The 22,847-nt window shown below is 46.3% G+C and overlaps 1 protein-coding gene across 1 annotated transcript in view; it reads right to left on the minus strand.

Annotated features, from left to right (window-relative positions):
- LOC147678942 (CD5 antigen-like) overlaps positions 1–16,102 on the minus strand; it is a 192,307-nt gene extending 176,205 nt beyond the window's left edge. Inside the window, exons 1-2 of the mRNA XM_086942441.1 lie at positions 16,094–16,102; positions 13,498–13,535 (exon numbers count right to left, since the gene is read on the minus strand). Of these exons, the coding sequence (XP_086798567.1) occupies positions 13,498–13,535; positions 16,094–16,102 (47 nt within the window). The remainder of the gene's footprint in view (positions 1–13,497; positions 13,536–16,093) is intronic.
- Positions 16,103–22,847: the final 6,745 nt, after the last annotated feature.

Raw genomic sequence — 22,847 nt, forward strand, 5'->3', positions numbered from 1 at the left:
ACAGGAAGAAAATGAGAGGGCAGGATGGAAAGAAAGAGGGCAAAATAGAAAAAGAGAGGGGGTAGCAGAAGAGATAGTAACAGTAAAGAAAGAGAGAGAAAGAAGGGGAAGTGGAGCAAAGAATGGAGAGAGAGGGAGAGAGAAACAAAAAGACAGAGAGAGAATAAGAGATTGAAAGAAAAATAAATATTGCAGAGAGAATGAGAGAGAAAAGTAGAGAGAGAATGAAAAAGAAGGGTCTAGAAAATAAATATTTGCTTTTCACAATACTAAGACATAGAATGTAAAAGCATGGACGGAGAGATCAGCATATTTGATACAATTCATATTCGGAATTACATTACAAATCTTTATTTAGAGTGTTGTGATGTTTACAAAAGCAAGCACTGAGAGGAATAACACACATACACACCGCCGAGACTCCTATGAAGACCCCAGCATTATCCAGGCGGATTTCAATGTGCTTGATTTGTTCGGTAGTGATAGCCAAGAGACTGAATTAAGCTCCTGTTGTTTGCTCCGTGCTCGTGCATGCAGGGTCTGTGCATTTATTTCTCCTCTCTTTATCACATATATTAATTGGGAAAATCTTTCAGTCAGTGCATGGGGTGCAGACAGCAGAGCTTGGAAACTCAGGAGAGCAATTGCCTCTTTGATTTTAACACATGTGCTGAATTAGGGTGTCAAGATCAGCCTGTCAGAAATAGCAACAAACCAAAATACACTCTTCTAGCGCATCTGTGGATTGGTTGTGGGTAGCAGAAATCACCTACAACAGCTCCCAACACTCCTTTACCTTGCATACGCCTTTCTTCAGTTCTTATGGGCATCATCCTCGGTTCGATCCTATGTTGTTGCCTACCACTAGTACTAAGCTGCCTGAAGTCAGGGAGAGATTGTTGCGTGTTCGCAAGGTGCTCCTTGCCACACGCAAGAACCTGATTAAAGCCAAGGCTAGTTACAAATCACAAGTGGAAAGACACCGCAGGCCCAGTCCAGTGTACAGGAAAGGGGATTTGGTGTGGTTATCCACCAAGCACATCAAGTTCAAGAGACATAGCGTATTTAATTCCCGGTTCATAGGACCATACAGAGTGGTGAGACATGTCAACCCTGTTGCTGTGAGGTTGAGATTACCAGCGCACTTTCGGATACACCCTGTTTTCCATGTGTCGCTCTTGAAACCCTCTCTCTGTCCTGTGCGCCGAGCACCCCTGCCTATCTGGGTCCAGCAGGAGAGGGAGATCGAAGTGCAGAATATTCTCGATTCCAAGTGGGTGAGGGGACGCATACACTACCTGATTTCTTGAAAGGGCCATGGTCCGGAGGAGAATTCCTGGGAGCTGGATGGGTCGGTGCATGCGCCCAGATTGGTCGCCAGGTTCCACCGTTTATGGCCGGATCGTCCTGCAGCTGGTGCCCACCCTTTGTGAGGGGGGATGTACTGTCGAGATCAGCCTGTCAGAAATAGCAACAAACCGAAATACGCTCTTCTAGCGCATCGGAAAGACTGAGGACTACACTTCCCATAAGGCTGAGGGGCAAGCGTGTAATGGAGGCATGGTGCGTGCGCATCGCGTAATCAAAAGGAACCCCGGAAGACTAGGCGTCGCCGATAATTCCTTTCACTACCTGGAGGACGGTTTGTTTCTAAGACTTAGTGGTAAGAAAGCGGATCTTACCTGCGATATTCCTGTTTCTTGTTGCACACTGTGTTGGAACAGTGTGAGCCACGCAGTTGGCGTGGAGTCTTGTCGTTATATCGATTTCCTCTCGGCTAAGGGGGAAAACTACGGCGATATACTTTTGCTTGCTGCAAACCGGGGTGAGACCATACAAACCACGTTGGGAACGTGGCGTCTTGTTGGATTAATACTTTCCTCTTTGCCGAGGGGGCAAATAAGTGTATGTTTCGAGTGCAAGTAAACTTTGAAACCTATCCAGGGAACCGAGGCACAAACCACGGTGAATCAGTCTGAATATTTATTATTTGGTGCTACTCAGTCCAGGGTGTGTTATTGAACACCCAAAAGCAAAGACACGCCTTAAAAGTGAAACGGAGCTGAGAACCCTTTACCGTTTCTGTTGGTATATTCAATGTGTTCTTTCCACAACCTTTGTTTATCATTTTCCCTGCATAGGACACACAAGAGGGGTACTATTTTCAGAGGGAATTCTCTCACCCATTGAGGAAAGTTATTACATGTTTTAGGTAGGTGTGGCAGCCCTCCTTTTACATAGCGTAGCCCTCATAGGTTAAGGTTTTCATGAGTTGTCCCTCTGTTTGTTGTTTTATAGCTGGGTAGAGTGCCAGGTACCACCTCACTTCGTGTCTTCTAAAAAGAAACAGTCACATGTATTTTTCCTTTACAGGTACGAGTGTGGTTTATTGTACAATCTTCCTTGAACTAAAGGGATACAGAGAAGTGAGTGGGTTAGACTCGCACGCTCAGGAGGGTCTTCTAAACGAGTTGTTCTTTGTCGTTACAGATCTCCCTCCCTGCTGTCCCCTTCCTTTCCCTCCCCGGTTGTACTCCCTTAGCAGTCTGTGTTATCTTATTCAGACTCTGAGGCCATTCATAGGGGAGGTTATAGGCCTAGCAACACAGCCCCGAAGAGGCCAGAAGGCAGAGCCTGACATAGGGAACATTAAATATATCAACCCCTTCAGGTCCTGCCAGGGAGGTTGATTTGCCCCCAGGTTCTGTCAAAGAATTTGAGAAAGTGAGCAAGATCTCATAGACTGCACCCCAACAGCTTGGGGAGAGAATGGAGCCCACATATAATCCTTTGCAAAGTTGCTGAACTGCATTGTGTGAAGAGGAGAACAGCATGAGGTCATATTTATTAAGGACTGGCATGCTGTCTTTTCATCCCTTGAGCAGGCTCGCTGAAATGGCTGCTTTTTGTGATGCACAAACTCACACCACGGTGCAGGGGTTAGCATGTTCTGTCTAGCACAGAAGTTGTACTGAAAATAAACCCATCAATTGCGTAGTCCAATTGTCCAAAAAACTATCACTTCAGCACACGTGCAATTCAAAGGTTGCTTAGAGAAATGTAAGAATTCCCTTATTTACCTTGTCTTTCAATGCAGCATTATTTATTGACCCAAAGCTCAACCTAGTTTGCCAATCTTAGCAGAGTAAACTTTGCTTCAAAACACAATGGGTGTTTTTGCTGAGCTGCCCAAATTACACCCAATAAGCACTATTTTCACTGAGAAACAGGCACATTTCCATCACAAATAGCCAGTGCTTCAGAGTTGAGGAAGTGTTATAACAGTTAAATGAAGAGGGCCTTGATCAGCCTGTTGCCTTTATTAGCAGGAGGCTTCTTCCCAGAGAGCAGAGGTGGAGTGTCATTGAGAGAGAGGGCTTTGCTGTGATATGGAGCTGTGACCTGACCTGACCTGGTCAGTCCGGTCGCTCCTCCTGCCGCGTGGCCACCCCAAGTGTGCCCGATCTCCTCCCGCTGCCACCGCCACTGTCGAGTCAAGACTGCCCCTGTCTTGGTTTGGCCCCTGTCCCTGACTGTCCCAGTGCCTGCTTGTTTTTCTCGTTGTAAGCTGTATTATTTTCTGCCGTTTTCTCGTTTTTCTCATGTCTGCCCTGTACGTTTTTGTCCCATTGTCCATCGTTGTTCCCTGCCCCACCCCGCTCCCTGCCGCTGCTCCCCCGCGGCCCCACCCCCGCTCCTTCTAGCATCTCCGTACGCTCCCCCCCACTCGCGACCCCGCTCACGCCTCCCAGCTGCTCCTCCCCCGCCCCCCCCACTCTCCATTTATGGCAGAGGGCATGCTTACGCGCAGCGTTGACGCGCAGCGGGCGCGCCGCTTGTGCGCCAAAGGTAAGCCCATCTGCGCCTGTCTGCGCCTGGACCGCGCCCAGCGCCAGAACCCCTGGCCCCCGCAGATGGCAGCCCACCCGCCGGACCTATGATGCAGCCACCCTCAACGTACTCAACACCGGCTGGATCCCTGGCTGCCACTGAGCCACCCCAGGACGCACCCACGGACCCTTCACCTGCCAATCCTGCAAGTTCTCCTGCACCTGGACCTGCACCGCACCCGCCAAGCCGAGCACCAGCAGCAACCACCTGAAGTGCATCCTGCTCAACACCCGCTCCATCCACAGACACGCCGTCGAACTCTGGAACCTCCTCGACTCCACATCCCCAGACCTCGCCTTCCTCATGGAAACCTGGATGAACGCCTCCTCAGCTCCCGACATCGCCATCGACATCCCGTACGGATACAATATCACCCGGAGGGACCGCGTCAACTAGACAGGAGGAGGCATCGCCATCGTCCACAAGAACACCATCCGTATCACGACCAGCTCCGACGACACCTTCGCCGCCGCCGAACACCTGCACTTCCAGATACACACCGACCCCAAGACCACCCTCAGAGGCACCCTCATCTACAGACCCCCGGGACCACACACACAATTCAGCGAAGACATCGCCAACTTCATCAGCCCGCACGCCCTCCCCTCCGCTGACTATATCCTCCTAGGGGCCCTCAACTTCCACCTGGAGAACAACAGCGACCGCAACACCACCACCTTGCTGGACAACCTCGCCAACCTGGTACTCAAGCAACTGGTGACCACCCCCACCCACTACGCTGGCCACATGCTTGACCCCATCTTCTCCTCCAGCAAGGACATCTCCTTCAGCCACGCCACCGGACCACAGCTGCGTCAACTTCAGCTTCAGAAGGACCACGCTCCACCACCACCCGCATCAGGTTCCCCGCAGAAGCTGGAACAAGATCACAGCCAACCAGCTTGCCACATCCCTGAGCCAGAACCCTCTGGCCAGCTCAGCGAACCCCAACCAAGCCGCCAGCAACCTCACAAGGTGGATCAGCAACTGCGCAGACGACCTCGCTCCACTGAAGACCCCCCCATCAGACCCAGAAACAAGAAAGCATCCTGGTTCACCGACGAACTCAAGAGCTCCAAGAAGAACTGCCGAGCCCTCGAGAAAGCCTGGCACAGAGACCCGACAACAGACAACATGACCACCCTCAAGCTCGCCACTCGAAAACACCACCAGCTGATCCACACCACCAAGAAAACCGCATTCAAGGAACGACTAGACAACAGCGCCCACAACAGCAAGGAACTCTTTAACATCGTCAAAGATCTCGAACCCTAGAGCCGGAAACAACATCATCCCATCGCAAGACCTCTGCAACTCGCTCGCCTCGTTTTTCCACAGCAAGATCGCAGGTATACACCACATTCTCAGCACACAGCCGATGCAACCTACGACCAACCGACCCCTGCCCTCACCACGTCTTCAACAAGGCCGACTCCATCATCGCAGTCCATCTCCGGGACATCATCAATGCCTCTTTTGACACCGCCACCTTCCCAGAGAGCTGGAAGCACGCCAAACTCAGTGCCCTACTGAAGAAACCATCAGCGGACCCCACTGACCTCAAAAACTACCACCCCATCTCGCTCCTTCCTTTTCCTGCCAAAGTCATCGAGAAGACCGTCAACAGACAGCTGGCCGCCTTCCTCGAGACGAATGGATCCCTCGACCACTCGCAGTCTGGTTTCAGAGCCAACCACAGCACCGAGACCACCCTCATCGCAGCCACAGATGACATCCGAGCCCTGCTTGACAACGGGGAAACAGCGGCACTCATCCTCCTGGACCTCTCCACGGTGTTCGACACGGTCTGCCACCGCACCCTAGTGCAGCGCCTCAGCAACATCGGAATCAGTGAGAAGGCACTGGAGTGGATCATCTCCTTCCTCGCTGGAAGAACCCAGAGAGTCCGCCTCCCCCCGTTCAGATCAGAGGCCACCGATGTCATCTGCGGCGTACCACAAGGATCATCGCTCAGCCCCATGCTGTTCAACATCTACATGAGCCCCCTCGCGGCCATCGCATGCCAACACAACCTCAACATCATCTCCTACGCCAACGACACCCAGATGATCCTCTCCCTCACCAACAACCCAGCAACCACCAGAACCAACCTACACAAAGGGATGAAAGACGTGGCCGAGTAGATGATGAACAGCCACCTGAAACTGAACTCAGATAAGACAGAACTCCTCATCCTGGGATTATCACCCTCCACCTGGGGCGAATCCTGGTGGCCCCCTGCCCTAGGCAGCGCACCCAAACCAACGGACCACGCACGCAACCTGGGCTTCATCCTGGACTCCTCCCTCTCGTTGACCAGACAAGTCAACGCCGTCTCCTCGTCTTGCTTCAACATCCTACGCATGCTACGGAAGATCTTCCGGTGGATCCCCACCGAAACCAGGAAGTCGGTCACCCAAGCGCTCATCACCAGCCGACTAGACTCCAGCGCATTCAGAACGCCTCAGCACGACTCATCCTGGACATCCTCCCGACACAGCCACATCTCCGGACACCTGAGAGACCTGCACTGGCTCCCCGTCAGCAAGAGAATCACGTTCCGACTCCTCACCCACGCACATAAATCTCTCCACAACCAAGGCCCCAGATACCTCAACGACCGCCTGACCTTCTACACTCCAACCCGCCAGCTACAATCGACCAGCCACGCCCTCGCCGCCGTTCCCCGCATCCGAAGAGCCACAACGGGAGGAAGATCCTTCTCCTACCTGGCAGCCAAGACGTGGAACTCCCTCCCCATCCACCTCCGCCTGACCCAAGACCACCTCTCCTTCAGGAAGCAACTCAAGACCTGGCTGTTCGAGCAGTCGCGGACCCCCCCAAGCGCCTTGAGACCCTCCGGGTGAGTAGCGCACTGTACAAATGCCTTAATTGATTGATTGATTGATTGATATTTGATTGGGACTCACTTTTGTGCTCAAACTGACCTCAGGACTCTCAGATGGGTCATGCAGATGAGAGAGGAGAACCCCAAGCTGTTAAGGTGGTCCATTCCCTACAGGGAATTTACTGTATAGTACACAGCTTTCCAAACTGTGTGGCGCAACACGTTACTGTGTCGCGACCCACACGTAGGTGTGTCACGCGATGTGACGCGATGACGTCTGCCGGCCTGCCGAAATGAGAATGCGACTCGACCCCCTCACTTGGTAATCGCGACGTGCAAGACGGAAGGCGGAGCAGCTGCAGAGCGGAGCCTTGTGGACGTGAACAGGAGCAATAGTGAGCTATCGGAGCCGCCTCTAACCCACCATCTCAGGCGTCCAAGCCATTCCTTTAAAAGGCATCATGGGATGTCTGGTTTTCACCGGCGATCCTTGGCTCTTTGGTGGGGGGGGTGTTTGTGTGTGGGTGTGTGTGGGGGGTTGTGTGTGTGTGGGTGTGTGTGTGGGGTGTGTGTGTCGGGTGTGTGTGTGTGTGTTACTATCCTTGTGGGGACTTGGGTGTGATAACACACTCACACTGTGGGGACTTGATTGCACTGTGGGGACCTGAACCCAAGTCCCCACAAGGCAATGTCTTCTAAATGATATAAAATGACTTCAGAAACATCTGTGTCGATTTTTACAACTTTTTAAAAAATTGCCTTGTGGGGACCTGTGTGGCATCAAGTGTGTTTATATTTTTGCTCGCTCTGCCCCTGTACACAGGAGCCGGTACTGCAGCCTTAAACACACTTTGCATTTAAACACACCTTGCTCACCACAATAGCAGCATAAAAAAACAGACCATTTAAAGGAAAAAAGGCGAAATCATTCATTTATCCAAATATGATTTATACACATGAACCTTTTCTCCATTTATAAAAAAAAAAATTTATTTACTATTGAATTAAGACTTTTGTGTTTGAAAATTTGCTAGTGGTTTGATTACATTGGTAAATGCAATTTGGGTCAGTTTCAAATCCAAGAATAGTTCACTATTGCTGTTGACAGTATCTGCAGTTATAGAATGGTGGTGCATTGCACTGCCACAAGATATCAACTGACCTGATTTGTTTGCAAATACCAGAGTTATCAATGCACATTGTTACACGTTATTGCTTGTGCCAGGTATCCTGAATATTTATGCTGGTTTGCCTTTGTTCAGGTATTAAAATACATTATGGAATATGATCTTTTAGATGATGGCTGGGTGAGTGAGTGGCCATATTTGAAAAAACATTGCATCTGTTCCTGATATTCACAGGCATGTCCAATTGAGCATGCCTGTGTATTTTCCATGTTCAAATTTTGTCAGGAACTGCCTACCAATATTTACATGGTGAAACTGCTAGCAAAGAGGAAGAAAGTGTGTAAATTTAGTGTGATAGCTCTGATCGCACATATTATCATCCCTCATTCTGAGCAGAAACACTCAGAATTATGCAGCAATTTTGCCCCAAAGCAAAACCACAAGATTGGGGGGTATATTTACTAAGTTGTAGCGTCGTGTTTGCATCACAAAGGTCATCGAAATCAATGCAAAATCTTGTTTTGCTAGTTTACTTTCCAGCGCTAAAGTTTTTTTGCACTGGAAAATCACTTGAAGGTAGAGCAGAGCAGCACATATTGCTGCTTTGCATAACTTAGCACCAAAGGGGACCTTCCATGGGTGTGGTGCATAAGCATTCCTATGTAACCACCCAAGGTTTCTGATGCAAAACCGTATTTACTAACATAAGTAGACAGTGTTTTGCGTCATAAAAAAGCTTCCACTTTAACCAGGCACTGTCACGGAGAAATGCTTTCATTTCTCCTTTCTTTTCCTACTTTGCATGTGTGCTGCACTGCACAGCAGACATACAAGGTGGGAAAAGTTTCAAAGTTAGTCTAAGCATAGTATTTTGTACGGAAGTGTTTCCTTACACTACAAAACCTATGCTACACTCTCAGAGGCACCCTTGCACTATGGTGTAAAGGTGTGTGTGGTGCACAGCAGCACTTTTCTGCGCCGGCACTAGGCAGAGGAGAGGAGCGTGCCATATTTCTCTAAATATGGCGCTCTCCTGCCCTCTCCTCCTCATGCAGCGCTGCATTTGTGGCTGGTCCACTGCAATGCGTAATAAATTTGTAAATCTGGGTTGCACTATTTTGCCTAGAGCACAGTCCCGCACAGCAATTTCTCTGGGGTCAGAATGAGATTTCATGGAGATATCAAGAGACTAATCCATGCATTATTATGCCCTGCAAAGATTTCAGCTAAACTAAATTACGACTCCTCTGCAAAATCGAAAGTGAGAAAATCTGTAATATGACACTGAAGGTATCATTTAGATCCTATTGTAAGTATGGGGTGCAAAAAATCCAGCAGGTAAAATGTGGGTGATTTTTTTATACTAGATTTACCAATTTGTTTAAAAAGCATGGCAGTAATGTACACAGGTGTTTGCACTTCACCTTTTCCATGTGATGTTACAATCTGCAAAAAGCAGGTTGCAAAAGCATGTTCAAAATATACGCCCCAATATTAAGTGTGGCATGGCCCATTTTTTGTACTTGAGTCGAAATTACACTGCATACTTATGAATGCTATTCACTCATAACCTATAGTGAAAGAAACAGCATATTAATACCATATGCTTCATAACGCGCTACTTTTATTTATAAAAATTGAAAAATAATAGTGGTTACTTTTGCCCAACTGACTGGAACTCAATTTACCAACCTCAGAAGAATTGATGTCTGAGTCAGCCTTACTGGGATTCAACAACATGAACTGCACATTGCTTCATTTGCCAGTAGCAAGTGTGTAATTCACTGGGCCCTCTGAAATGTGAAGTCTTTTCATAATTGGAAGACAATGAAGGCGGTAACTCTAGCTTCACTTGCGAACTGAAACTAAGTCTGAATTTGGAAGGATGTCCTGTTTATGAAAAACGGTGCACACACATTTTGCAATTGCTCCGTTTGTGCTTTTAGGAAGATAGCATATTAAAGTATTTCCTTAAGTTCCTTCTAAGCACATTCTGTCAATGCACTTGCATTTGGAGACTCGCTTATGTGACAAATGTGCCAGAAAAAAAAATAGGTTTTAATTATTTAACACTTTCATGTAGGTTCTGCGTGCAGCTGGACTTCTTTAGAGCTTGCCGAATTTGTAAAATATTCGGTTTCCGTGGAAATAGTAATTGTTTTCAAAGTTACGCGAAGAGAACTGAAAGCCCAAGTAGAAAGCAACTACATATAACACCGTGCTATATGCCATATACCATCTTCACCTAACCTTGGCTGCAAGGCACGCCCTGCTTTCAGCAGTAGCTCAAAACACCAGGTAATTGATTACATTAACATATGTATAGTTGCTGAGCAAAGGCTTCCATCCCCCAGGCCTCGTCTGAACCTCCAAGTGTTAAGAAACTTTCAGGAGCAACGAGTCTTTGCCTTCTCACGAGCAGAGAAAAGTGAGCTTTAGGGACAGGTCTGACAGGTGCATCTGGGAGGAAACGGTGAGCTGCAGTGAGAGCTCTGGTATAAGGCTAAGTTTGGAAATATAAAACAAAATATATATCTACTTTAATATCGTTTTATTCAAACTTTGTGAAATAACCGTGTAGTGAAAATCTAATTATAGGAATGGGCACTCAGGATTGTTAGCCCTAATTTTTATAATCACGCACAAGCTTTTGTCATTAATTCGTCACAAACATTGAGAGGAAAACGGAACTTAACACCCACATTCTGTATAATATAGCTCTTAAGCGTTTTTCATTTAAACTAAGTCATAACTGTACTCTTTGTGTATTTTTTGCGCTGTATATTTTTTTATGCTCCGCATACAGTTTCATTTTGCCTGTCTGCAAACCCTATAAGCACTGGTACTTCTGTCAAATAGTGAAACACAATGTTTGCATAATTTCACATTACCCCAGCACCAATAGATTTTAAGAACACATTCATATTCTATTCTGTGTACATTAAACACACAACACAAAAATAATATTTCTATACAAGTACCTACATTCTGCAGCTAAGACATGCAACGTAGTTGTCTGCGCACCCATATTTGTAGAATTCCTAGGTATAGACCCACACATTATTAATACAAAGTTACTCTGATTAAAAAATTGTTAAAACAAAGGGTTATGCTAGGAACTGCATTTAGCCTCAGCAGCAGAACATGAAGTCTGGTATAGGGAAGCTGGTATGGCATGATATGGGTATTTCTACAGCTCTTATTATCTCTGATGAGGGTCTGAAGGTCTTTACAAACTGGTTCTACGATACTCTGTAGGTGACCAAGCAGAGATTCAGTCATTAGTAAAATGTTACAGATTATTTTGCTAAGGGATTACCAACAGTCATGTTGTTTGTGACAATCCATCATGCAGTTTTTCATCTGTCACTTATTGTTTATATAAATGATGCTGTTGTTATGCATACTGAATGAATAGTATTTGCACAATATTGGTAACTTTGCCATGCTTATGAAATTACAGCTGTCATGTATTTTATCACATAGTTATGATGATCCTTTCAAAACATTACAAATAGAGATTTACGCCAGATGTACAATGCCATGTAGCGGTCACAAACCCTGCCTTTAGATAAATCAAAGGGTTTGTGACTGCTAAATAGTTTTTACAAATGCACTAAACTCATTTAGCGATTTGGTAACTGGTTACCGAATTGCAAAATGTGTTTAGAAATGCACAACGAATTACTATTTGGAAGGGGTGTGTTTATAGCGTCCCTTCAAAATTCCAATTCACAATCCTATATATCAATGATTTATCTTCAGTCATCTGCACAGGTAGTGACATGACAGGATTTCCCATTATCCAACTGCAAGGAAGTGATATTACTGGATTTCCTATCATCTAGCTGCACATGAAGGGACATCGCTGGATTTCCCAGCATTATTCTGCAAACAAAAGTGACATCACTGCTTTCCCACCAAAGCTGTCTTTAAAAGAAGAAGCCAAGCAAGGAAAGGAATTTCCCAATGACACGATCTGCGCACCCTGCAACCATATTGCCATTTAAAAAAAAAAAAGAAATGGGGGCCCTGAGTGTCTTTGTGGGACCCCCTAATCAGGTCTACAGGGTCAGGGTATTTCTACCCTGTCCCCTTTATACATTTTGCACACTTGTTCCACTAATTTCTTCTACCGAGGCACAATATGGCTTCCAACACTTCCTGGTTTCGAATCTTGACAACCAGGTGACAGCTAATTAGCATGCAGCGCATGATTGGGACGGTACAGCGCATGATTGGGAATCCACCGCGGCCATATATATATATCTATGATTTTACTTTTGATTTTCTCAGCAACTACTGAGTGGATTTACACTATTTAACCAAACCGCATGAGTCTGAATCAAGGGCTACCTCTTTGCCAAATTTGGTGTAATTCAGTTCAGCAGTTCGGGCTGTAGCTGCGATTAAAGGTTCCCACGGAAAATTGCATGGGGAAAACATGTTTTTGGACCCCCTTTTTCTCAGCCCCCACTTAACAACTCACCGCAAGACTTTCAGGATAGGAGCAAAATGGAACGGGCAACCAGTTTTGAAAATTTCGTGAAGATTCGTCAACCGGCACCAAAGTTATTCCAAATAGAATGTTGATGATTTCCTATGGATAATAGGTCCGAACTATAACTAACTACTGGCAACCGCCAGTAGGTAACATATATATATTCTTTGAAGAAAAACATAGGTTTTACAGACGTTATAGTTAGGAATTAGCATTTAAAAAACCTTTGAAATTCACTAAAAGACCATATGGCTGAGATACCCGCCACCCCCTCTCAACACAATCCCACAAGGAGGGAAACCGGAAACAGTTCTTTAAGTTTTTGGATGTGGGAGGGAGTGACCCTCCCGCGGCCGTATTTATTAAAACAAAAAATTAAACATTAAACGTTTCATATTATGTACAATTTCATTATCACATTGCGCTGTTTGGCTAATCTTAACATATTTTCTAATACAGAGGTTCTCCTAGCCGAACTAGCATCCTACAAAAACATTCTCTATAAACACTGAAATTGTACATCCTAACGTTTAAGGGCCAACGGCAAGGTCATAACCGGTGTCAAGATCCCTAACCAGACTTACCCCTCCCACTTGGGAAGGGCGACAGCACAGAGGCTTACCTCAAGTGCAACTACTAACAATTTCCCTTGACTTGTCGGGGGCACTTAAGACTCGACGCCATTTAAAGGTCGTTCGAATACTTGTGTGTGGTATCTAGAAGGTATCGTGGACCTCCCCCCACCCACACAACTTACCGCATCTGCCGTCGCAGATGACCCTGGCCCCGGGAAATTCCTCAGGAGGGGGCTGTAACCCCTCCTACACAGGAAGGGGCCTTGACCGCCTTTCCTTAACTTCCGGCGACCCGCCCTTAGACGGGACCGCCTCCCCATTGAGGGGCCAATGGCCACCTCCCCCGAGCGCTCCCATCCGTGTTGGGTGACGCCCACTCATAGGGATCTACCAATTAGTGCTCACCGATCATGACCTTACCGCCTACCAAAAAATAAATACGACAATTCGAACTTATGAAAACATTGGTCGCTACGACCGAAAGAGCATGCTCAAAAAAAAACAACACTACATCAAGTCCTTTTAATCGTAACAACCTAACGATATTCACCATACTTTATCATGATAAACCACAAAACTGATACTTTCACAACCTGTAAACGAAAAGAAAGAACATACTTAGAAAATTCACTTTAATGCACAACAACTTGCTGTCCTCAGGGGCTGGTGGGTGGGTCAAAATTGGCTCTTCGTTCTGTCCCGAGCTCACGTGTGGCGAGGAGGTGCAGCTTCGGAGCACAAGAACAAGAGGACGTCTTCAGGCCTTGCGTCTCCTTTTATCCATCTTCGGGGCGGGCGTAAACCCGCCCCTGCCCGTCCCGGAGGCGGGGCTGGCTACGTCGGTGTCTAGGCCAGCCCACTCTAGGGCGGGAACAAGCGCGCCCCGGCTACGCCGCTTCGGGCATACCAGCCGAGACGCGCCTCCCGCCACAAAATGGCTTCCCGGGGGGATCGAGGCACTCCGCCATACGTTCGGGGGGACCGAGTGGTCGCCCCTTTCCATAGGTTTCAGGGACGTTATAGTTAGTTGGACATTTGACTCATATAAATCCATAGAAATTCGCCCATTATAGTTAGTTGAGCTAACTATAACTTGCGCGCCCACAATGCACTGGTGATGGCGTCACATATTACATCACTCATGACATGGTCAGTGACATCACTGATGACATCTCAAATGACATCACTGATGACATCACTGATGACATCACTGATGACATCATCCAGTGAATGTGTGTTTTTGTAAAATCTAAATATTTTTCATATACATCTATGCCAAAGTGTATTGAAGAATGAGTGGATTTACAAGTGCTTGAAAAGACTATTTAGAAGGTGCGTGACTGACTGTATAAGTAAGTGATTGAACGTGTCTTACTGAATGCATGGGTTAGTTATTAAATTGTGTGAAAGTCTGTATTAGTCTTTCAGTTGGTGTGTAAGCGGCTACATGGGTTGGTGAGTCGCTACATGAGTGTCTATATGGGTTATTGATTTGTTGTCCAAGTATCTGTATGGGTGCCTGAGTGTCTGTGTCGGTGGGTGGGGGGTGTGTGACTGTGCATAGATGTCTGAGTGGGTGATTCACTGGTTGCATAGATTCAGATGTGCATCTAGAAAAGGCTGTATGGGTGAGTTAATGTGTGTATGGGTGTGTTGGTGAGTGAACGAATGTCTCAGTGGTATATGTGTGAGTAACTACATATGTTTTAAGGCAGTGTATGTGAGTGTTGGACTATATAAATGACTACATTTGAGAGTAAGTTTTTTGAATAGTGGCTGTATAAATGATTGTCTGCTTGTATCAGTGAATGTATAAGACAGTAAGTATGTGTTAGTATCTGCATAAATACGTGATGTGGTGTGTGTATAAATAACGGAGTTGGTGTGTATAACTGTATGCATGAGTAAAATGGTATGTGATTTATTCTTTGCTTGATTGACTAGGTGTGTGAGTAACTCTATGGATGAGTGGCGGAGTGTGACTGTATGTATAGGTGTATGAGTGCATATTATAGTACCTTCTTGATGAGTAACTGCATGTTTAAGTGACTGGATGTGTGTGTAGACCTAGGAAATAGTGGTTGGTAGGTAGTATCTGGCATTGTTGTGTGTCTAGTTTCAAAAATAGTAGTCTGTATTTTAGAGTACATGTATCAAAGTTTATATTAGGGCATCAGTACGTGCATCAGATTATCATGTGGATGATGTCATCAGTGATGTTATTTGAGATGTCATCAGTGATGTCATCTATGATGTCACTGACCATGTCATGAGTGATGTAATATGTGACGTCATCACCAGTGCATTGTGGGCATGCGAGTTATAGTTAGCTTAACTAACTGTAACTGGCAAATTTCTATGGTTTTATACGAGTCAAATTTCCAACCGACTATAACGTCCCTGAAATCTATGTTTTTTTCAGTATATTTCGAATGTTTTTTTAAATGCTAATTTCATAATTTAATATTTATAAAACCTATATTATTTTCAATTTAAAAAAAAATATTTTGGAACACTATTATCCTAAATGTAAGTAAACAAATTAGGTAATGCTTTATATCTTCAAAAAAATATGTATATCTTTTTTTTGTTGAGAAAACTGGAGTCCTGTACTGGTAGTGTAACAAGCTCCATCAGCACGCGAATCCTACCCGCCATATTGCTAAACTCGTAAAGGATGTGCATTTCGTATTCAATGGGTTTGTGGCACCGAGTCCTGGCTAACAACATATCCGTATGATGTCGCGCCAGCTGCTAGTTTTGGTATGCGATGGGTGCGCGGTACCAAGCCGTGCGTTACGTCATATACGTATGGAGTCCCACCGGCTGCACGTTCCGTATGCGACAAGTGCACTCTGCTAGGCCATGCGTTACGTCATAGACGTATGGTATTGCGCCGGGTACGCCATTCCCTCATTTTTAGGTTTCACCTAGGCAGCGCATGCACTGTCTCAGCCAGAGATGCTGTATACAGTATTGTGAGAGAACCTCCACCCACTTTCTGCCCATGCTTTTGATTGGCTCAAATCTGAAATGCTGCATACTCAATGGTTGCCGGCTTATTAGTCCTGCCTCCTTATTGCCATAACGTTATTTTTATCCATCCATGGCTATCAACCCCTTTACTTCAGCAACTCTTTTGTTCCCTTACCTCCCCCATGTTCCCTCCCAAAGTCTGTGACTTCTCTGACAACCACCACCGCCCCACCCACTCCCGTTCCTGCCTTCTTGGTTGCCCTCATTTTTGTTTAAAATGCATAGGACTCGTATAAATACGAGTACTATTGCATTTGTAAATGCTTTTTTTATTTGATTGCCTGCCTGCATTCTCACTTTCTTTTGCCTGACCTGTGTAGACTCTTGCATGTGCGTGATGCTTTACATCGTGCGCGTCAAAAGTGTCACTCTGTAGTGCAGCGGCTGCCTCCGGCTCGGCACGCAGTGACTCGAACCACGCTCAGCTGGCTGGCTACAGGATGCATGTGTGTTTGCCTCACTTCTCTTCAAAGTGGTTGCTGATGCCCTGTGAATGTGCCCCTGTATATCCATCCATCCTTTGACACCAGATACTTGGCCCGACTGTGCAAACAGAGTTTTAATGTCTCTCGCATGGGCAGAGGCCGCTGGTGATGGAAAAGAGATCTGAAAAGGTGGCTGGAGGGGTTAGTTTGGGGACAGCGCGCCCAGCTCTTGTGATAAGAGAGGTAAATAGGTCCAGTGAAAGGAGTGGGCTCTTCAAACAAGTGTTGGCTGCCATCTCTTATTGGGTCTTCAGTTAAAGGACAGACCCCCACCTCTGAACAGATTAACATAGTTAACAGTCCCCTTATATTTATTTATGTAATATCTTATGTAGCATCGACTCCACCCAGCAGCGCTTCATAGCGCAGTATAACGCATTCTCAAACACGGCCAGTCAACCATTTATTCATTGCTGTAAACATGCTCCTAATGAAGTTGAAATTCCGTTTTGCCTTTCTTTTAAGAAGTACGTCCTAAATGCTGACAGTGTGCTAGTTTCTTTAAGTCTCAAAACTACATCTAAATAACTTTAAAGTGTATATGAGAGCAAGTGATAATCTAAAATATTTTAAACATTTATATATTTCTAACTGTAATAAACTTAAATTATGGTAAATATATTTTCTAAAAATCGCATCTGGTGCGGTCACCTTGTGCACTGGGTGCGCGATTGTCATGTGACCTTAAACATTTTTTTTTTATTAGTTCATAACATTTCCCATTGTAGCAGTTGGAGAACGCCACCGGCTTTAGTCATTCTCTCTACAGCATTTGATGAGACACACCTCTTCTGCTTTGAAAGCTTTTTTGAAAACTTTTTGCTATGTACACATATCTTACACTACACAAAACATGCAACCATCATCTGCATCAATATTCATGGTCTGTAAAGTAGCCTTCCACCTGAGATAGCCATGCACCTAAAAGTTACATAACCAAAGTTTTCCCCACTGCCAGAGGTAACATGGTTGCATACGCTGTCCACTGCACAATGTAATGTGGTACAACCCAGGGGCAGTATCATGTATAGATAGTGGAAGTGGCTACGGGCACGTGCAATCAACTCTTTTTTATTACCAAAGTCACATATCCAGTGAGGTCTGTGCTGGATGCGTGTGGGGTGAGTTTAAACCACCTCAGAGAATGGTTGCTGCTAGCATCAACTACAACAGTAATCATTGGATCACACACACAGATTCAATTATAAAAGGGTCAAAAGTTTCTACTGCAGTAAGGTAGGGACAGTAGATGTGAAATAATACACACAAGATTCTGTAGTAAAAGAACCATAAGTTATGGTATACTGAGATACAGGCAGTAGATTAAGCATGGGCTGAAAATTTGTTGCGCTTGCGGAATTTGCGGATTTTCCGCGATTTCGCGTTCCGTGAATCTCGTGAAATTGCGGTAAAATCCGCGAATCAGCAGGACGAATTTTCAGCTAAGCACTTACAGGGTTACAGCAGCAGGTGCAAAAGTTGAAGCTAATTTTTCGGGACCTTTTACAAAAGGGTTACAAAGAAATTAACTTCAACTTGGGCACCTGCTTCTGTAAGTGCTTCCTGGCGCCTCGTTGCCTACTTGCAACTATTCTCTGACCCTGCTCTGACCCTTGAAGCAGGGTCAGAGAATAGTTACAAGTAGGCAATGAGGCGCCTGTCACGAAAATTAAACCTCAACAGAAAGCACTGACAGATATAAAAACAAGCATTTGCAATGCAATAGGTCTCGCATTCGGAAAGTTTGAGCTATTGGTCTTGTAAATGACAATTTTTTTTATTTATGTGTTGGTTTTGAAAATAGCTAAATTAATAGCTTTGTCATTTACAATGCCAATAGTTATAACTTTTGCAAATGTGACACCTATAGCATTTGTGATGCAACATGTTTTGTATTTACGGCCCTATCTCCCCAATGCTGCATCAAGCCTTGCGCCTGCTTCAAGCAGGCGCAGGGTTTTGACGCAGCATTGGCCTAAAAGTGACTGAGTGAAATCTTGTAGATTTCACTGAGCCACTTTTAGGAGGTGTTCCTGTGGAGGAACGCCATCCCCTGCGCCTCCTGATGGCGCAGGGCTTACAACGTGACACATCTCTCAGAATCGTCACGTTGTTAATACCCAGTACCATGGAACATCTTTTGTGCTGCCGCTGCGTCACAAAAGGTCTCGGTAGAGGGTGGCAGTGGTGAACCAGAGGGTGGCAGTGATGAACCAGAGGGTGACAGTGATGAGCCAGAAGGTGCCTGGGGTGAACCAGAGGGTGACAGTGCTGAACCAGAGGGTGGCTTAGCTGTATTCATATTACAAATTACAATGGCTTTTAATGTTTTTAATTAATTAATACTTAAATAAAAGTGATTTTAATTTATAATGGCAATAGCTTAAACTTTCTTAAATAACTTTTGTGAAGATTATGTTCAGTGTATTTTATTGTGACGAAAATCCAAGAACAGAAGTGAAATATTATCTTTTTGTGACATTTGTAATAAAGTTTGAAACATTGAGAGAACATATTTGAAGCAGTTGTTGTTAATTGGTTGTGCAGATTGATGCTGGGGTGGCGCTGAGTGGTGCTGTGGTGGTGCTGAGTGGTGCTGGGGTGATGCTGTGTGGTGCTGTGGTGGTGCTGAGTGATACTGGGATGGTGCTGAGTGATGCTGGGGTGATGCTGAGTGGTGCTAAGTGATGCTGTGGTGGTGCTGAGTGGTGCTGTGGTGGCACTGAGTGGTGCTGTGGTGTTGCTGAGTGGTGCTGTGGTGGTGCTGAGTGGTGCTAAGTGATGCTGTGGTGGTGCTGAGTGGTGCTGTGGTGGCACTGAGTGGTGCTGTGGTGTTGCTGAGTGATTCTGTGGTGATGCTGAGTGGTGCTGAGTGATAATGTGGTGGTGCTGAGTGATAATGTGGTGGTGCTGAGTGATGCCGGGGTAGCGCTGAGTGATGATGTGGTGATGCAGAGGACAGATAGGCACAAAAAGCAGTCTAACAAAGGGCAGAAGGGCAGAAAAACAAGGGAAAAACGAGTCTAACAGAGGACAGAAGGGCACAAAAAATGAGACTAATGGGGCAGAAAGGCACAGAAATTAGTCTAACAGAGGGCAGAAGGGCACAAAAAACGAGTCTAACAGGGGGCAGAAGGGCAGAAAAACAAGGGAAAACGAGTCTAACAGAGGGGAGAAGGGCAGAAAAACAAGGGGAAAAACGAGTCTAACCGAGGGCAGAGGGGCACAAAAAACTAGTATAACAGGGGGCAGAATGAATCCCGTTCCGCCTGTTTGTCCACGAAGATGCCACCTTTTTGTGCAATACCTCTACTCAACTGGAGTACTTTCTATTGTCTAATCAGTAAGTGCTCCCTTGTTGGCTAAATGTATAGGGGCAGATTTACAATAACTGGTGCATACCCAGGGATGCGCCAGTTATTGTGCGCCGCAGCTCCGCCACCCATGGCAAAAACGTCACAGATGCGTCACACATCTGTGTCGTAAAAGCAGCGCATTGCTGGAGCTGCGTCGCGCTTGCGACGCTGCTTCAGCAATGCTCTGGGGGGCCCTATCTCCCCAATGCTGCATCAAGCCTTGCGCCTGCTTAAAGCAGGCGCAGGGTTTTGACGCAGCATTGGCCTAAAAGTGACTGAGTGAGATCTTGTAGATTTCACTCAGCCACTTTTAGGAGGCGTTCCTGTGCAGGAACGCCCTGCCCTGCGCCGGAACGCCTCCTGATGGCACAGGGCTTTACAACTTGACGCATCTCTCAGAATCGTCACGTTGTTAATACCCAGCACCATGGCGCCTCTTTTGTGCTGCCGCTGCGTCACAAAAGGTCACAGTAGAGGGTGGCAGTGGTGAACCAGAGGGTGGCAGTGATGAACCAGGAGGTGACAGTGATGAACCAGAGGGTGGCAGGGGTGAACCAGAGGATGACAGTGCTGAACCAGAGGGTGGCAGTGCTGAACCAGAGGGTGTTAGGGGTGAACCAGAGGGTGGCAGGGGTGAACCAGAGGGTGGCAGTGGTGAGCCAGAGGGTGACAGTGCTGAACCAGAGGGTGACAGTGGTTAATAAGAGGGTGGCAGTGGTGAAACAGAGGTGCAGTGATGTACCAGAGGGTGTCAGTCGTGAACCAGAGGGCGGCAGTGGTGAACCAGAGGGTGGCAGGGGTGAACCAGAGGGTGGCAGTGGTGAACCAGAAGGTGGCAGTGCTGAACCAGAGGGTGACAGTGGTTAACCAGAGGGTGGCAGTGGTGACCCAGAGGTGCTGTGATGAACCAAAGGGTGGCAGTCGTGATCCACAGGGTGGCAATTGTGAACCAGAGGGTGACAGTGCTGAACCAGAGGGTGGCAGGGGTGAACCAGAGAGTGGCAGTTCTGAACCAGAGGGTGGCAGTGGTGAACCAGAGGGTGGCATGGGTGAAACAGAGGGTGGCAGGGGTGAACCAGAGGGTGGCGGTGGTGAACGAGAGGGTGGCAGTGATGAACCAGAGGGTGGCAGTGGTGAACCAGAGGGTGCTGTGCCCATACACAACTGCATCGGTAACTTCGCCATGCAAGCGGTCCACGAACACGCAAAAAGCCCCACGAACACGCAATAAACCCAGCGAACACACAAAATAACCCGCGAACACGCAAAAAAACCAAAACGCAAATTCGCACGAATTTGCGGATGTTGCGGATTGCAAATTCGATTTTGAGCGAATTCACGGAAAGCGAATTCGCACATTTTGCCCATACTTACAGTAGATCTGAAATAATACACATAAAGATTGTTTAATAAAGGGTCCATCAGTTCCAGTGCACTCAGATAACCACATCAAAAGTATTCAGCATGTGCACAGCCAGCGATGATGCGTGCTACAGGCGGGACGTACTAGGAGCAATGTCTGTTACCTACAGGACTGCATTATCTGCAATAGCGACTCGATCTGAATTGTGAACACTGCTGTCTGCAGTGTAGGCCAGAGAGAGCGGTCTGCAAGGGCCCACAGCCACGTGGCGTTGATTTGAGCTGCCCAGTTTGTAATACACAAAGCAGCAAAAAACATTTGCTAAGCCTGCAAGGATGCGTATGCGATGTAAAGACATAGCGCACTAGAATAACGTCTTTTGCCTGCAGGACTGTGTCATCTACAATAGCGACTCGATCTGAATTGTGAACAATGCTGTCCGCAGTGTAAATTGAAGGCAGTAGTCAGCACAGACATATTTTTCTCACTTCCTCTTCACAAGATACAACAACAGAACTTACAAAAAAGTCTGCAATCAATAAATCAAAACAATTCGAATTGCGTTCTCTGCTGTCCACAGTGTAGACTGTTATTCAGTGTTCTTTTCCGCTACTAAGAATACTTTGGTCATTGTAGTAAACCTATAGCTCATCTAAAAAAAGTTCTTCAAGCAAGTATACTAAAAGGATATTGTGTATATTTCAATAGACAATGTAGTTACTTGCCTACTGAATTGTGTGATAAACAATTACCACTCAATCTGAATTGTGAGCCCTGCTGACCTCAGTGTAGGCCAGAGGCTGTGGTCATTAATGCCTCACAGTCACGTGCCATTGGATTCCGAAGCACAGAGTTGGTTACAAATGATAGGAGGGGGTTCACAGAAATCATCACAGACTTAAACTTCTGACATCCTGAATCATCGAATCAAGACCCCGTTTCACTGTTCGGATCTGCTGTACCGCTTTGTAGTCCAGCGACTACAGTCAGCCAAGCCCAATAATCATGTGCAGTAGTTAGCTACAGAAGCACAGAGTGTGATGCACCTCAACGGAGGGAGTTGTGTGAAAACAAAGAAGCAGGTAATATCGGGCATCTTCCATTGTGGGATCAAGACACCGTTCCACTGTTCGTACCTGTTGGACTACTGTGTTAGTAGTATACAGAGCACTCCACAGTGCTGGGCCTCAGGCTGGGCGCTATGTGCCTATGTCGCGGTAGCCAGCGTTGATCTCATGAGCCTTCCCAGCTTGCAGACCTCTGCCCAGGAGCTTAAACCAGCACATGGTGGGCCTTCTTTCACATACAGCTGTGTGGAAATATGAACTGTGGTGTATATGTGCATTGTAGCGGCCATGGCGGTTGCTGGATACCACCAGGCTGAGAGCATCATTCATGCAGACACCTTTGCTTGCAGCGTCAGCCTCATGGTGGTGTAAGCTGTGCAGACCTGGCAGACACGTTTGCCATTCCGGAAGAGAACCACACCCAGATAAATGTGCCTTTCATTCATACCCCTAAACTAGTCTTGCGCACACCAAGCCAGCCGCCTATGCTAAAGATTTGGGGAGGAGGGGCCATGTACAAGCTATGTTTTGAATATACTATAATAGTTGCATTCACTTTCCACTTCACTCAATACACCATCAGTGTATGTTGACAGGT

The sequence above is a fragment of the Lissotriton vulgaris genome, chromosome 11 (assembly GCF_964263255.1).
Source record: "Lissotriton vulgaris chromosome 11, aLisVul1.2, whole genome shotgun sequence".
Taxonomy (NCBI): Eukaryota; Metazoa; Chordata; class Amphibia; order Caudata; family Salamandridae; genus Lissotriton; species Lissotriton vulgaris.